This window comes from Hemicordylus capensis, chromosome 1, assembly GCF_027244095.1.
Source record: "Hemicordylus capensis ecotype Gifberg chromosome 1, rHemCap1.1.pri, whole genome shotgun sequence".
Taxonomy (NCBI): domain Eukaryota; kingdom Metazoa; phylum Chordata; class Lepidosauria; order Squamata; family Cordylidae; genus Hemicordylus; species Hemicordylus capensis.
Genome location: NC_069657.1, coordinates 362806497 through 362821993, shown reverse-complemented (window position 1 = coordinate 362821993; position 15497 = coordinate 362806497). Strand labels below are relative to the sequence as shown.

Here is a 15497-nt window from a genome sequence, read left to right as displayed (position 1 = left end):
CCTGTGGAACAGTAGAATTCACAATTCCTGTCTTAAAGAATAAGATTGTTCACATGTCCCTGTACAGCGGGGCTGGGGTGAAAGGCCATACCTTCACCTCAGATTATCCTTTCTATTCCTTGGGTTGTGCCACTCTCATGTCCACACGAGACATACTGCTGGGAGAGGCGTAGCCATCTGGTGGCCAGGGGAATGCAGCCTGGCCTCCAGAAATCCCACAATGCACTGTGAGAGGAGTGCAATGCATTGGGTGATTTCCCTGCTGCTTGGCTTTCTAGCTGCCTGGCTCTGTGGCTGCAGGCAGCCTGAGCAGCTGAATGACTGGGGACTGGTGTAGAAGGGCACACACACAACCTTCTACCTCAGTAAAAGCCCGGGTAAAAAACTTGGGCTACCCAGTGGTGCAGCGCTGGGATCGAGCCTGATCTTGGCACTGCACACAAGCAGCCCTACCCAGGAAGGGCTGCTCATGTGCATGCTCTCAGTGACTTGTACATTAATTTGTTTGCTGAAGAGTACCATTTAGTGTGCAATCGCTGCATTTTGAGGAGGATTCTGGGGCACATTCCATGATGCAGTTCCAGTTCACATGTTTTGGTCAGCTCTATTTAGCTTTGGAGTCATTGGAAGAAGCTGAAAGTGCATCTTAGCAAAAAACAAACAGCTTTTTGCTGCTATGTATTACAGGAAGGTGACGGGTTATCTTTCAAATTAATATTATCAATGATTAATAATTATTATTAATTTTCCTGCCAATGAGGCAAGACAGAGAAGGTTTTATCAACATGATTTGAGGTAGTCGGTCTAAATGTGGTTACATTGCTTTGGACCATAAAATATTTAGGAATGAGTGGATTTTCCCCATTCTGTTATATTATTGTTCCATAGTTTTGCTCTGTTCTTTATTGTTCTTCACTTGCCTTCTAGTTTAAATTAAATATTTTCTATAATCAGTTTTGGACTTATCTATGTGATATTCAGATTTTTCAGGATATCTTAATTTTCTTAGCTATTTATGTTAGGGATGAGCATGAACCAATTCTAGTGGTTTGGTTCGAGTTTGAGCCAAACTCGATTCGGACTGCCAGATTGCTAGAGTTGAACCGACCCCGAGTTCAGCCTGAGTGTCAAACCAGGCCAGACTGGTTTGGAACTGGTTCGAGGGGGCATGCTTGTAAAGTGGAATCCAGTGAGGATTCCTCTTTACAAGCAAAGAGAAAAACCCGGCCTACATTTAAAAAGACCCTAATCGGGCGAGAGGGCACCTGTGTGTGCCGCGGTGGCACAGCTTCTTCGAATTGTCTGGACCGAGCCCATCGTGCCAGCATGTACAGAGTCTATTTGCAGCCTCTGTGCATGCACAGAAACCCTTTGCATGATGATGCAAATTTGAGGAAAGCAGAAACATCTACACGGCATTGGCGTGGTTTCTCTGAATTGTTCAGACTGGGCCTAGCACTCCAGCATTGCTCAGTTTTAGCCTCAGCCACATATACAGAGTCTGGAACTGGGCTGCACTGAAGCACCAGGCCCAGTCTGGACAATTCAGAGGAGCCACTGTGCTGTGTACAGGTGCCCTCTTGCCGCACAATTAAGGTCATTTTTCGGTTTGAACTCAGACCAGAACCCATTTTGGGGGGTCTGGTTCATTTCAAGTCCAAACTGGTTGAATTGTGCTGGTTCTAACTGAACCAGTTCTGCACTCCTGATTTATGTCTACGAATCCTTCAATAATTCGCTTTGTATTTCTTGTTATGGAGAACACCCGTTCCCTGTGGAGGCAGGACAATACTACATCTTAACTCTACTCTCATTACACTCTGTTGTTAGTTTTCAACTTACTTGAAATCAGTTTTTTTACTTTTTACTTTTAAATGAATGAATACTATAATGTATCTATATATTTATTTCTCCTGGGTGTGCCTTCAAATGTGCGTCCTGGCACCCAGCCTGTTTGGCTGGGTGGCAGAGGCGCCTGATTGGCTGGCACACCCAGGAGAATTGGCCAGTGGCGGGCCAGGCCGCTGCGACGATGGCGGCGGGTCCAGCCTGGCTGCGGAGGTGTCACTCGGCCCGGCAGCCTGGGCCCATCCCCGCCCGGAGACTGGGGCTGAAGTTAAGGGTGGGGGGAGAGGTAGCCGGCCCCGAAGAGGCCGGCCGCAGAGGTTGGCAAGCGGCGGCAGCGGGCGCTTGGTGTGGTGGGCTTGGCCACAAAGGTGGCACTCGGCCCGGCAGTGGGCCAGGCCAAGGAGGCAGCTCTCAGCCAGGAGGCACCAGGACCGACCGCCGAGGCCAGGCGCCCTTGGGATGCAGGGGTGGGAGGGAACCGGGGCAGCGTCGGGGTGCTTTTTGGCTGGCCACCTCCCAGTAAGGAAAGTAAAATGGGGAGGGGGGAAGGGGGAGGAGAGGGTGGGGGAGGGGGAGGGCAAGAGAGTGGGGGAGGGGGAGGGCAAGAGAGCATGGGGCAGGGGGAGAGGGAAAGGGCAGGGGAGAGGAGCAGGAGGGAGGGCAGGAGAGACTGGGGCAGGGGGAGGGAGGGCAGGAGGGTAAGAGAGAGGGGTGGGAGGGGGATGTTGGACAAGAGAGAGTGGGGTGCGAGGGAGGGGAGGTGGCAAGAGAGTGGGGCGGGAGGAAGGGAGGGGAAGAGGAGCAAGAGTGTGGGGTGGGAGGGAGGGGGAGGGAGAGTGGGGTAGGAGGGAGTGGGGAACAGCCGGCCCCAAAGAGCGCACAGATGCTCTGTGCGGGTTGGCTAGTGGTGAGGAATTTTGGCAATGGAAAAAGTACTGAAGGGAAGATGTTTGTTTTTTCCTGTTTTTTTAAACCAGCCAATTTTGAAGTGTAGCTCTTGTATGATAGTGATCATATGAATAATGTCTTGATAGAATTGCACTGATGGGAATGTTGCACTTTCATCAGTTGTGTCTTTGTTCTTCTGTATATCAACAGAGTTTTGTGGTAGATTTTAAGCTGCTGAAAGTAGGTTATAGATATGTATATCCTTGAGAATTCTTTAGAGCTATAAATCTGTGCTCTTTCACTAAAACAAAATTAGTTTAAGAAAGGAAGTTAATGTGAACTGTTCAGTTGTATGATATGATCTTAATTAAAACCTGTTCTATGAAGCAAAGTCTCTAACCAGTGGAAATATTGCTGAAGCTGCATAAATGATTCAGTATTTGGCCTTAGGGAAAACTATATATTGTCTACACTTTCTGTTCACAGGGTCTCATGAGTGACATGGATGCTGGTCATAATCTGCTGAAATCTGCCCGTGAGAAAGGGGAGAGAGCTATTAAGTATATGGTGGGAAATGAATCTGAACTTCTGAAGAAAGAGATCAGTGATTGTGTGGAGCAACTTGATGAGATAATCAGCTCTATCAGAAAAGAGCACACAACCTTAGAGAAATGTCTCCACTTAGCAAAGGAATTCTTAGATAAGTACAAAGTACAGACTCAATGGCTGTCAGAGTACCAGATCATACTTCACACTCCAGTGGATGCCAAAATGGAATTATATGAGAAAAAGGCACAATTATCCAAATACAAGGTAAAAAATGAATATGTAGTGCACTACAAAATGATTGAATGCTTCAGAAAATATATGATAGACAGAATTTTCCATTATCTCATTTGAATGTCGGTTGGCAAATATGTGCACTGATACCAATTTGTTAATTCATTTCTTAATCCCATGTAAGAATCTAATAGTGCAATTCTATGCATGTTTACTCAGAAGTGGGATTTACTTTTGAGAACACATACAAAAGATTGCTCTGTAAGCTATAGCTATATTATGGAAAGCAGTCTTGCACATGTTACCCATCAAACTGAACTCCACCCACCCACCAGGTACTGTGGCCTACTAGATGCTTAAAAACTCCCTTGTTTTGCAATCCTGGTGGGGCAGTAACCTGTGTGACGGTGTGATACACATGCGTGGTTGGTTGCAATCAGCTTGTTGGGTTCGAAATTGTTCAGTCCTGGTTTAAGGTCTTTCTCCCTTAAATATATTTCTGAGTGAGCTATATTCTGTCTGATTAATATTCAGATTGTAGAACAGTTTACCATGGCGGCCAGAATAGTATATGCGCAGAAATGGAAGGACAATTAAATGCCCTCAAAAGAAGATTGATTGATAAAATTTTTGGAATATGCTGAGATGGCAAAACTTACAGTACTGATAAGGGATGAAAACTTGGAATGTTTTAAAGAAGATTGAAAACCATTCTTACTATACTTAAAGAACTATTTTTCTAATATGGATCTTTCAGCAGGGTTTGAAATTTAGTAATAATAGCAGGTTGGGTAGAGTAAAATCGAGTTCTCAATGTGTAGGATATATGTTTTGAATTACTATAGCAATGGTTGACTTGTATAGTTAATGAATCACGCAGATTGGTGAGCGGGAAGTCAATATTTACTTAATTAGATGTAATGGGATTGTTAAGATATTGTAAAAACTAATAAAAAATTTAAAAAGCAAAAAAAAGAAAAGAAAAAAGATTGTAGAACAGTTTAATTTCCAGGCCCTTTTACATAGGAACATAGGAAGCTGCCATATACTGAGTCAGACCATTGGTCTATCTAGCTTAGTATTGTCTTCACAGACTGGCAGTGTCTTCTCCAAGTTTGCAGGCAGGAATCTCTCTCAGGCCTATCTTGGAGAAGCCAGAGGGGAACTTGAAACCTTCTGCTCTTTCCAAAGCAGCTCCATCCCCTGAGGGGAATATCTTACAGTTCTAACACTTCTAGTCTCCCATTCATATGCAACCAGGGTAGACCCTGCTTAGCTAAGGGGACAAGTCATGCTTGCTCCCACAAGACCAGCTCTCCTCTCCATCACTTTTCCTAAGTGATGGTGCTTAAACATTTCCTGTTTTGCTTTTTTTACTTCTTTCATGTTTTGAATATGCCACAGCAGATGCATACACTATTAGATGTTTTCATTTACTTTTAAAACAAACCAAACAAACCCTGCAGGAATAAGAGTCCTTTCCCAAAGCAAAGTTAACCTCTGTGTGAATACCCTCCTTAGTTTGTGAAATTAATACCCTACATGGATGGAAATTCTTTTCTGAAAGCCCTGAGGCAATGTGCACTGAGACTTTGTAATCCCCACCAGGTTTCATCTCCTTGAAGTGGAACTATGCCATTACAGACTGTATTTGCCATATTTTGCCTTCCAACACTCAATACAGGAATACTGGTTAAGGCTGTCTTCATGTTTTAAGGAGTTTTACACTTAACACTACAATGGAATGATTTGCCATTTTTTTAGTGTAAAGTAGCTTAATTATATATTTATTTTCATTTTAGTCAATCCAGCAGACTGTGCTATCTCATGAACCATCAATAAAATCAGTAGTAGAAAAGGGAGAATGTCTCCTTGAGTTGGTACATGATGTGAATTTAGCTGAGAATATTCAGAAACTGCAAAGTGAATACCAGGAGCTCTGCAACACAGCAATGGTAAAATATCTGTTTCTTTATAAATTATATTTATTTTCTGCTGTAAAATGTAAAGATTTGTCCTTACAAATGAATTTATGCCTGCAACATGTATTGCCTACAGAAGTATTCTTCTTTTAAGATAGAGTGACAGAGTTCTGTGATTCACCTATATCAAAGAAGTTCTACTGAATTACATTAGACTGCTATTCTAGACAAAGGCACAATCTCTTCTTGAAACTGCAATTTTAGTTTAAAATAATGGGTGGCATTTTCTGACTGGATAACAACCTCTTACTTGCTCACATTCAAAAGTCATTTATTTTGGCTTTTGTGATTGCCCTGTGCTATTCACACCTCCCCTCACTACTCCCAAACCAACTACTACTACCAAGGTGATGTTTGAACTTGAGTAACGGTTTGTTAAGTTTAACATATAGTGAACCTTGTTAATGACTAGAGAAGCTATTATTTCTCATCTTCTTTTCTCCATCTTTTATTCTACAGCAGGGGTTCTCATCATCCCCAGCTTCCATCAGCCCCAGTTCTAAAGGCCATTGGGGCTGGAGATGATGGAAGTTGTAGTCCAACAACATCAGGGGACCCAGATTTGAGAACCCCTGCTGTTCAGGGTGTTTATGAGGATGAATTATAAACTATTTCGCACTTTTAAATAGAGGATGGAAGCAGAGAGGCAGAACTTGAGGTGTCCGTGCAGTCATTTGGGGGAGGGGTGGCTGGAAGGAGCTTCCCATCCCAGTAAAAGGGGAACTCTCTGCTCCTCACCCCAACTCCCTTCAGCCTCCGCCACCAGTGCCGGCCCATGCCCCATTCCACCCTCCCTCCCTGGGTAAAGCTGGTAAAGGATTTGTTAAGTCGGGTGCCTCTGAGTAGCAGTTGCAGGGGAGTAATGGCAGGAGAGAGGGCACGCCCTCAACTCCTGTCTGTGGCTTCCAGCGGCATCTGGTGGGCCACTGTGCGAAACAGGATGCTGGACTAGATGGGCCTTGGGCCTGATCCAGCAGGGCTGTTCTTATGTTCGTAAGGGTAACTCTCTCCTCCTCACCACCACCCCTGCAGCTTCTGCCGCCACCACACAGTGGTGGTTTTTCTAAAAAAAACAAACCAGAGGGGGTCTCCTCACCCCCACCTTCGCTGCAGCCACTGCTGCCACACACCGGGCAAAGGAGGAAATTTTCCCATTGACTCCCCTTCCCACAGCCTACTGCAGCTGCTGCACATCAACATTTCTGCAAACATCCTTTTTGTCTATGGGCGGCAAAAAGGCTAATCCTCCCCTGGCTGCAATAATTACTTTTAAAATGGCAAATCACTTGCAATCTGCCAGTTTAAAAGAAACAATCTGCAGCATGCTCCTTTCCTATCTCACTGTAACTTGCAAGCATTTTCCTGCTTAGGTCACTAATCAACTCCTGATTAGTTAGATGATCCTCGCAAGCAGTACAGGAAGCATATTTCTCACTCTAGCTACATGTGTCCTCTGTGATGTCACCACACTCACTGCTTGTTCCCTAATTGGCTGGGATCACTTCAGGAAGTAAGAAGAAAAGAAAAAATATGGCACTGAAGCACAGCAGTCCTAGAAAATAAAGGGTTGTATCATAAGAACTCATACCACAATTGGAAGAAGTTCTACTCATGCAAGAGGCAGGTGCAATTTACTCCCCTTTTGCTGATCTCCCCTTTTTGCTATAGCCACTTGTGCCAAATACCATCCTCTTCCAGAGGGTCCCCACCCCCCAGGAGCAGATATTCAGGGGTAAAGGTGAAAGAGGACTGTAGGGGAAAGGAAAGATTACCTCATCCCACTCCTTCCATGTAAGCAGAATCATTTTGGATCAATGGCATAAGTAGTGCATAGGCGGCCCATGTTCCAGTTACAGGTGGCCTGCCATGCCTGCTATGGTGATGGTAATGGCAGCATGCTTCCTACCTTGCTTACCCCTTCTCCCTGTGGCTTGTTGCTGCAGGCAACCGTCACCACCATCCCTGCGGGTGGCGGTGGCCTCCTTCCACACCCAGCAGGCCACAAGGAGGCTGCAGTGCCCCCACTACTCATCTGGCCTCCACACAGACGTAATGGCCATTTGAGTGTTTGGCACAGCAGCCAAGTGCCGGATTGACCACTCAATTTGCTGTTATGCATGCACAGCAGTCATCTGAGCAGCAGGGGCAGGGCACCCTACCCTGGGCTGCTTGGTCAAGAGGGCCACCGCTGCCAGATGCCCACGGAGGTGGGAGAGAGGGGGCGCAAGCAAGGTGGCCCCCAAAAGAACAGGAGGCAGCCCTGGAGACAGCTTAACAAAGGTTCTTTGGATCTATGGGCAGAATTACTTTGCTTTGGATACAACCCGATATCAAAAACAGGGTAAAAGCAAGGGCTTTTTTCAACCCCTTCAAAAGCACAATTTTTGCATGTGAGCATTTGTCACACTCACATCTAATTTGCATCCAATTTCTAAAAAAAAAAAATCTTCAAAATGTCAATCTAATATTTTTAGTTGGAGTGTTTTATCAAGAGGACTTACAAAGATATGCAGTCATGCCTTTCTCAATTATATTTTGATATATTATTGTCATTTTAAAACCGTCTTATGAACACACAGATGCAAGTTGCAAGCTTGGAAGTGAAAGTAAAACAGCATGAAGAGTACAACAGTGATTTACAAGAGGTAGAAAAGTGGTTGTTACAGATGTCTAGCAGGCTGGTTACCCCTGCTCTTATGGAGAACAGTAATCTAGAAGTTACAACACAACAATTAGCCAACCACAAGGTAGGTCTACATAAACAGCAACTTGCCTTCTTCAGTTAAAAAATAACAATAATTGGATATGTCTATATTGCTTCTTGGCCTTTTGGCTAAGATTGTCTAGTGTGTGTATTGTCTGTCTGTCTGTCTATCTATCTATCTAATCTATCACATTTTTATACTGCCCAAAACATGAGTTTTCTGGATGACTATCCATCCATACTCATTTATAGTACTCCAGTGGTTATAATACAGTTAATTTTATGCTTCCTTTGGAGCAATCTTTTCTCAAATGGGTTAGAATTTTTGCTAGGGGAAATATCAGCTTCGGGGAGCGAGCAGTGTGATTTAGTGGTATTTAAAATTCTGGGTGTAAATATTGGTGAAATCATATTTTAAAAGATCCAACTTGCCCACATCTTATATTATTTATTATTATTTCTTGTTTACACAGTCAGACAGGTGTTATTGACTGGTTTGTTTTATCCAGACATCGAGTCCTTCCCAAGGACCTGGGATGGCTGAATTTTATTGTCAATTTTTTAATTATTTATTTATTATTATTATTATTGTTGTTGTTGTTGTTGTTGTTGTTGTTGTTGTTGTATTTAACATATTTCTATACCGCCCAGAACATAGGTCTCTGTGTGGTTTGCAACAAATCTTGGGCTCTGTAGACCTCCTTTTTGGAAAATCCCACATTACTATGTGTTTAATGAAAACCTGAAGAACAGCAACATTCTAAATGTTTTAATGAAGTAATTCTGAATGTTGTAATTAATTATTAAATGTAATAACGAAGGGTGCATTTTCAGAGATGACATTTCTGGAGGTTTGGATTTCACCATTATTCTCTCAAGGCAAATTACACATGTATAGAGCAGCAGTTTGGACAAATCGACTGCTCACACAATAAAGAAACATGCCAAGAGGACATCAGGATATCTGGGGAAAATGTTGGGCTGTGCATGCTCTTGACCTGTTTCTATTTTTGATCACATGGACTAGTTTAAGGGGAGAGGAATACCTTACAAACTGGCCCTTTGATGGTTATTGCCCATGTAGGGAATTAAAGCCTGCATCTCAGAGCAAGCTCATGTGAGGGAAAGAAATGCTGAATCATCCTTGCTGAGCTGCCTGGCTAGGCTTCTCCTAAAACTATTCTGTATTATCAGTAGGTTCAAAATGCTGCCGCCACTACCCCTCATCTACAGAGCTTGAACCTCCCTGGGCTTGGGCTGGAATCCCAGGGAAAACTCTCTTTATTTTGCTATTGGATAAGTACAAAAATCTCCCACGTGTAAGCTTACATGTGGTGAGAAAACTGATAGCTGCTGAATGCTTGAGGATGTGTTTGCACCCTCTTCCCCCCACTTGCCTTGAGTTAAAAACCAACTCAGAGAGGCTTGTAAAATGAAAAGAACTAAAAAACCAGTTCTACTAAGTTACTACAGACTGCTTCCATCTGAGGCTTTCTCAGCTTTAAATACAGTTAAGAATACTTAGTAGGATTACAAAAATAGGTTGTCTTAATGCACGCTTAAATGTTTATAGAGTCTTTTGCAACGCCCTAGGTAGGGTCGACGTAGGCTAGCGTTTCGTATTTTAATTACGTTACAGGTAAACAATAATATAACAGTATCAGTAATATTTATTTATTTATTATTTATTAAAACATTTTTATACTGCCCAAAACTTACGTCTCTGGGCGGTTTACAACAGAATAAAAACAAAGTAAAACATTCCTTAAAACAAAAATGGGGGGGGGGACACACATTACAACAATTTAAAAATTTAAAAACCATTAAAACAACATTAATTAAAAGCCTGGGTGAAGATATGTGTTTTTAAAGACTTTTAAAAAGCTTTCAGAGATGGGGAGGCTGTTATTTCACTAGGGAGTGCATTCCAAAGCCTCGGGGCAACAGTGGAGAAGGCCCGTCCCTGAGTGGCCATCAGACGAGCTGGTGGCAGCTGCAGACTGACCTCTCCAGCAGATCTCAGTGGGCGGTGGGGTTCATGCTGAAGAAAGCATTCCCTTAAATACCCAGGGCCCAAACTGTTTATACAAAATATGCAAAAGCACACACCCCAAAGAAATATAACATTTCTAATTCCAAGTCTGACTAAACAAACTTTTCCCTAGACTAAACTTCCCAACACTGTAAGTCCTGGCTCCTTGCTTTGAACTCACCAAATGCCTGATGAGTATTCAAGCTTCCTGTCCTCCGGTCTTTCAAGGATCTGCAGAGTTATTCTCCTGCAGCCAACCTCCATGGCCACATGTCCTTCTCAGCACTTCCAGCCTAGCTTCTTCTAACAAAGAACTCCCTTCTTCCTGGCAACAGCTCTATAGGTCCCTCCCACCTGGTGTGCTGATTGGCTGAGCCTGGGAGTTCACCAACCTGTCAGTCAAGACAAGGGTTCAGTTCTGGTTAACTCTTTAGAGGGAGGGGAGGCTGATCACTACAGCCCAACTCTAGGATACATCTTCTCTGATGTATATAAAATATCCAGTATAAGTTGATTTTCCTATTCACTTCAGCTGAGAATGCAGTTCCACATGCACATCCCTGATATTTTCAGAGCTTTCTCCTCTATTGAAGTGAATGAGGAAGTCAGGGAAGTGGCAGTGTGTGTACATATCAGTGGCTGAATGATATGTATTGACGTTGATGCATATTGACTAAATCACACTTAGTTGTGTGCCTAGTTGGAGTCAATAATACTTGAATAGCATATACTGTGTTGGATGACCATCAACACATTTTTTCTAACACATTTTGGCCTTTTCAATTCCATTTTCTTAGGCAATGATGGAAGAGATTGCTGGATTTGAAGATCGCCTGAACAGCCTAAAGAACAAAGGCAGTTACTTGATCAATGAGTGTGCAGAGCATCTCCAAGCAAAATTTAAACAAAATACAGAAACCCAACTGCAGGGAACAAGGGATAGCTATTCAGCTATATGTAGCACAGCTCAGAGAGTAAGTCTTGATCTACTCACATTGAGCAGGTGACATAATGCAAAATGTGCTACCAGATGGTGCAAAAGGACACCAAATCAATATTGCAAATGCTATAAACACCTGAAGATGAGCATATTCATGGAAAAATTAAGAAATCTAATTTATCTTATTGTATTGAAAACCTTTGAGGAAACAGAATGTTTCAAGACAATCAAAGAATCATGTACTGAAAAATTATTATTGAGATTCAGTTAATTAGCTTTGAAAAAGTACACTTTACAGGTTTTTTGGAAGTCTTATGTAGCTCTATTTAAATCTGTCATTCTAACATCTTGGGCAAGGTTGTACTTTCAGTGGCATCTGAAATACTAAATAATTTCATGATTTTTTTTTTTTAGGTGTATCAGAGTTTGGAGCATGAACTCCAGAAGCATGTTAACCATCAAGATACTCTGCAGCAATGTGAAGTTTGGCTCTCTGCAGTTCAGCCAATGTTAAAGCCAGGTCCCCGGCCACCGTTCAGCTTGGCAGATGCCATTAAGCAGGTAAAAAGAAGTGTCCATGGAAAATATTCTATCAAAATAGCTTATCCACCCAAATAGCTTATTTTCATTAAACCCTATGCAGAAAATGCATATTTCCATTGAATTAATTAAGCAGAAATTAGGTATGCCTGGAAATCTTGAAGAACCCACTAGTTATTCTCACTTCCAAAAAGGAAGTGGAAAGCAACATACAGAACGGATTGCAAAATATTCCTGTTAGGACATCACCTAAAAGGTATCTCTAGATAATATATGTATTGAAATCAGATGCTTATTAAGAAATGGAGACTCAGCAGAATGCCCCGTTGTTGTTTTGTTTGTGTTTGCAATTTCCCAGCTTGCTTCCTTATTAACCTAATATGTAATACTCATTTAATATCAGGCTCATCACTGTATCTCTGTGTGTAAATTGTTTGACCAACACCTTTCTGTATAGTAGAGATGTGCACAAAATGGATTTTGCGTTTTGTTTCGAGCACAAAACAAAATGCAGCCAGTTGAATTTTTTTGTCAAAATAGTGGTTGAACTGGTTGTTTCAATGGAACAAAATCCTAAATGTTTTGAGTGTTTCAGCCATAGGGAACAATGGGAAACTCGAAACACCCCATTGTTCCCCTTGGATAGCTCCTAGGAACACCAAAGTGGGTTGTGTGGTGGGGCATGATGGGTGCTAAGTACTATACAACCCACAAAATAAATGGGCAAGCAGGTGATTTTAAACAAAATTTTAACCTTTCCCTAAAACCCCCATAGGATCCTTTTATTTTAAGGGTGTTTTGTTTCAATCTTGAGATACTCAAAATGGTCTTTCTTCAGTAGAAACATATCAGCATTGAAATGTTTTGCACATTCCTACTGTATAGCTGGTAAGGTTGAAAGAAAAGGTCATATTACACAGAATTTCAGCTTTGTCATACACAGAAAAATACTGCAAAAAGGGCACTATTACCAGATAAAAGAATTCCAATGTAAAATTAACCACTCTTAATTTCATAGCACTTTTTCTCGTAATTATGAGAAATTATTATTATTAGCTCACCTAATATATTTTGAGCCTTTGAAAAATTATTCATAATAGTTCAGTAAGTAATGGATTTCCATCTAAGCAGGATGCATAGTGGGGATATTTATTTATTTATTTAGACTTTTATACTGCCTTCCCCAGCTGGCTCTAGGTAGTTCACAAATATAAACACAGATAATAAATAACTGATTAAAACAATATTAAAACCATATCAGTTAACTAATATGTAGCCATATCATTCTTAATATGATTTATCACACCCAAGAGTTCTCCTTCCAAATGTAATATTACTTATATCAACAGTAATGTAACCCTTCTATGAAAAGGAGACATTTGTTGTGGAGCAGGTTCTTAGAAAGCTGCTATTTGTGGTTATAATGCCATTAAGACAAGGCTGGATTAAGAAATTATGGAGATAAACCAGACGGAGATGAATCTGTTCAAATGCAGAATAATTAGTTTGTCTAGACAGCCAATCCCTTTGTGTTAAGTCTGCAAAGGCAAGATGAATCCTGTCCTGTTGCTTTTCTTGTATGAAGGCAATATGTAGCTCAAACCTTGGCTGGACAAATGCTCAGTGGAACTTGTACACCCATAGCGGTCAATGGGATCTCTAGCAGCCTGAGAGATGTTTTCTTCTTTAATAGTTAAATGTAAAGTGAATTATTAGCATGTGTTAAAATAGTGAGCAAGGCAGGTGGATGAATGGATGGATAGATGCTCTGTTGAAATAGTCCTCCAACAAATTCTTAATGTGGACGATTATTCTGGACTTCTGCAACTTTCTTGTTGTTGATTCACAACAAAAATAAACATTTCAGATTAATGCTCTCTATTGTTATCATTCCATTCTGCTATCATATTTTTAAAAAGAATTCTCGGTGAAATGTGATACTTATGTACTTATGCGAACCTATTCTTAATCTTTTTAGGTTAAACATTTCAGAGCCCTACAGGAGCAAGCAAGTACCTATTTGGATCTTTTATGCTCTATGTGTGATTTATCAGATGGCACAGTGAAGAATACAGCGACGGACATCCAACTAACAAAGCAAACGGTATGGGATAAAGTGCGCCAGACCTTCTCTAATCCTCCTTAGAGATGTAATTGTCTTACTTTGTTGCAAAGGTCATATTAGGTACTGTTAATTTAGACAAACAGCTACAATACATCTTTGGGGAAAGGGGTTCCCCTGAAAGCTATACATTAACAATAATCCAATTGATATAGTACCAGCTAGAAGATCATAAATGGTGTACTTTTTCATTGGAAAAAAATAATATATACGTATTTAGGAAGTCATGCCTTTGTTCTTCTGCAAAATATCTAACTACTTTAGATTAAGATTGCAGATTTAATTTAGGCATCATTCTATACAACTGCTGCATAAAACAAGCAACAGTGTGAAGTCAAATCTATTCAGAGATTTAAGTGGTAAGGCTGCAATTCCAAATACTTTCTTATGCATTCATCTGTGATACTACAAAACTGCAGTTGAACATATGGAGGCCAAATCAATACACTGACTTTCCCCATCTAATTGGTTAAAATTCTGTCCCATTATGGATCAGCCATAATAACTCACATAATAAAAATGTCTACATTTCTACACATGATTGTAAAACTTCAAGTCAGAGGCTGACATCGAGACTAACACTGAGCTGGTAGAACAGTGCCCACTTCCATACTAAGGCTGTGCTGTTATGCAAGTGGGAAAAGGGGCAATTTTTGACAGTCTCCCCTTTCCTCTGAAGCCCACTGTGCATCATGAAAATATGTCCATGTGGGTCACATTGCTAGTCTGGGTGTCAGTGCTGTGCCAGCCTGGATGTCAGCCAGAATTTTTTAAAGGAAACAATGCTTTGAAATGTTTAATATGTTTTTAATATGTTTCCATATTAAAGGTTTCTAGTAAGATATTATACATACTATATATATATTATCCTCTTTATCAATACTTTACAGGATTACACACCAAAACAATTCAATTATGGACAAATATCATTGCAGTTTTAAATAAAAGCCTAATCCTTACAATAAAATTTCATACCAGAGATGTAGATTATACGAATCCAGCAGTCCATAAACTGTAGTCCAAACAAACATACAGATGTAATAGATAAACTGTTTTCTAAGCTCTGGAAAGATGACAAGGAGGAGGAAAGAAAATCATGGAGAACAACATAAAGAGATAGTAAGGCTTTTTACTTGGCTAAACCTTAAAGGCAACCTGTTGCTTTCTGCTAAGGAAGCTTATTGGGCTTATCAGTGATGGCACACTCTGTTCTGTTCTCCATCTGTTTGAAGCACAAAACAAAATACATTGTGCAACTGTAGCTGAAAGACAAAACAATTAAATTAGTCAAACCAGATTGAAACTAATTTAATTTTTCACTATGTCAAATGGAGGATATGTAGGTCACAAATGTTCTTGGAGTAGAGACAGAGGAGAGCAAACTTGTAAATCTGTTTATGACTCCTGCATCTTTATCAATTTGAATTCTGGTTTTCCCTCAGTAGTGGCACATTTGACCTTTTTGAAGAGTAAATTGTAACACAATTCTTAAATGAGGAGAGTGTCTCTGTTTTGATGTTTTATGCGGTGAAAGCATTATAGATGCTACAGACTTAAGCAAGCTTCCTTTATTCTCCATTCTTGTGGCCCATGTCCACCCCCTACTGTAAATCTATTGCAAGAGCCTGCCCTACACAAAGTCCTGGTGTACATTTAATTCA

At 41.1% G+C, this 15497-nt stretch overlaps 1 protein-coding gene across 19 annotated transcripts in view; it reads left to right on the top strand.

Moving 5' to 3' along the window:
• The window catches only part of SYNE1 (spectrin repeat containing nuclear envelope protein 1), a 575028-nt gene that overhangs the window by 292973 nt on the left and 266558 nt on the right, over nucleotides 1-15497 (top strand). For all 19 annotated transcript variants that reach the window (XM_053292895.1, XM_053292839.1, XM_053292877.1 and 16 more), the window contains 6 exons: nucleotides 3223-3549; nucleotides 5319-5471; nucleotides 8078-8245; nucleotides 11032-11208; nucleotides 11589-11735; nucleotides 13693-13818. In XM_053292895.1, the coding sequence (XP_053148870.1) occupies nucleotides 3223-3549; nucleotides 5319-5471; nucleotides 8078-8245; nucleotides 11032-11208; nucleotides 11589-11735; nucleotides 13693-13818 (1098 nt within the window). The remainder of the gene's footprint in view (nucleotides 1-3222; nucleotides 3550-5318; nucleotides 5472-8077; nucleotides 8246-11031; nucleotides 11209-11588; nucleotides 11736-13692; nucleotides 13819-15497) is intronic.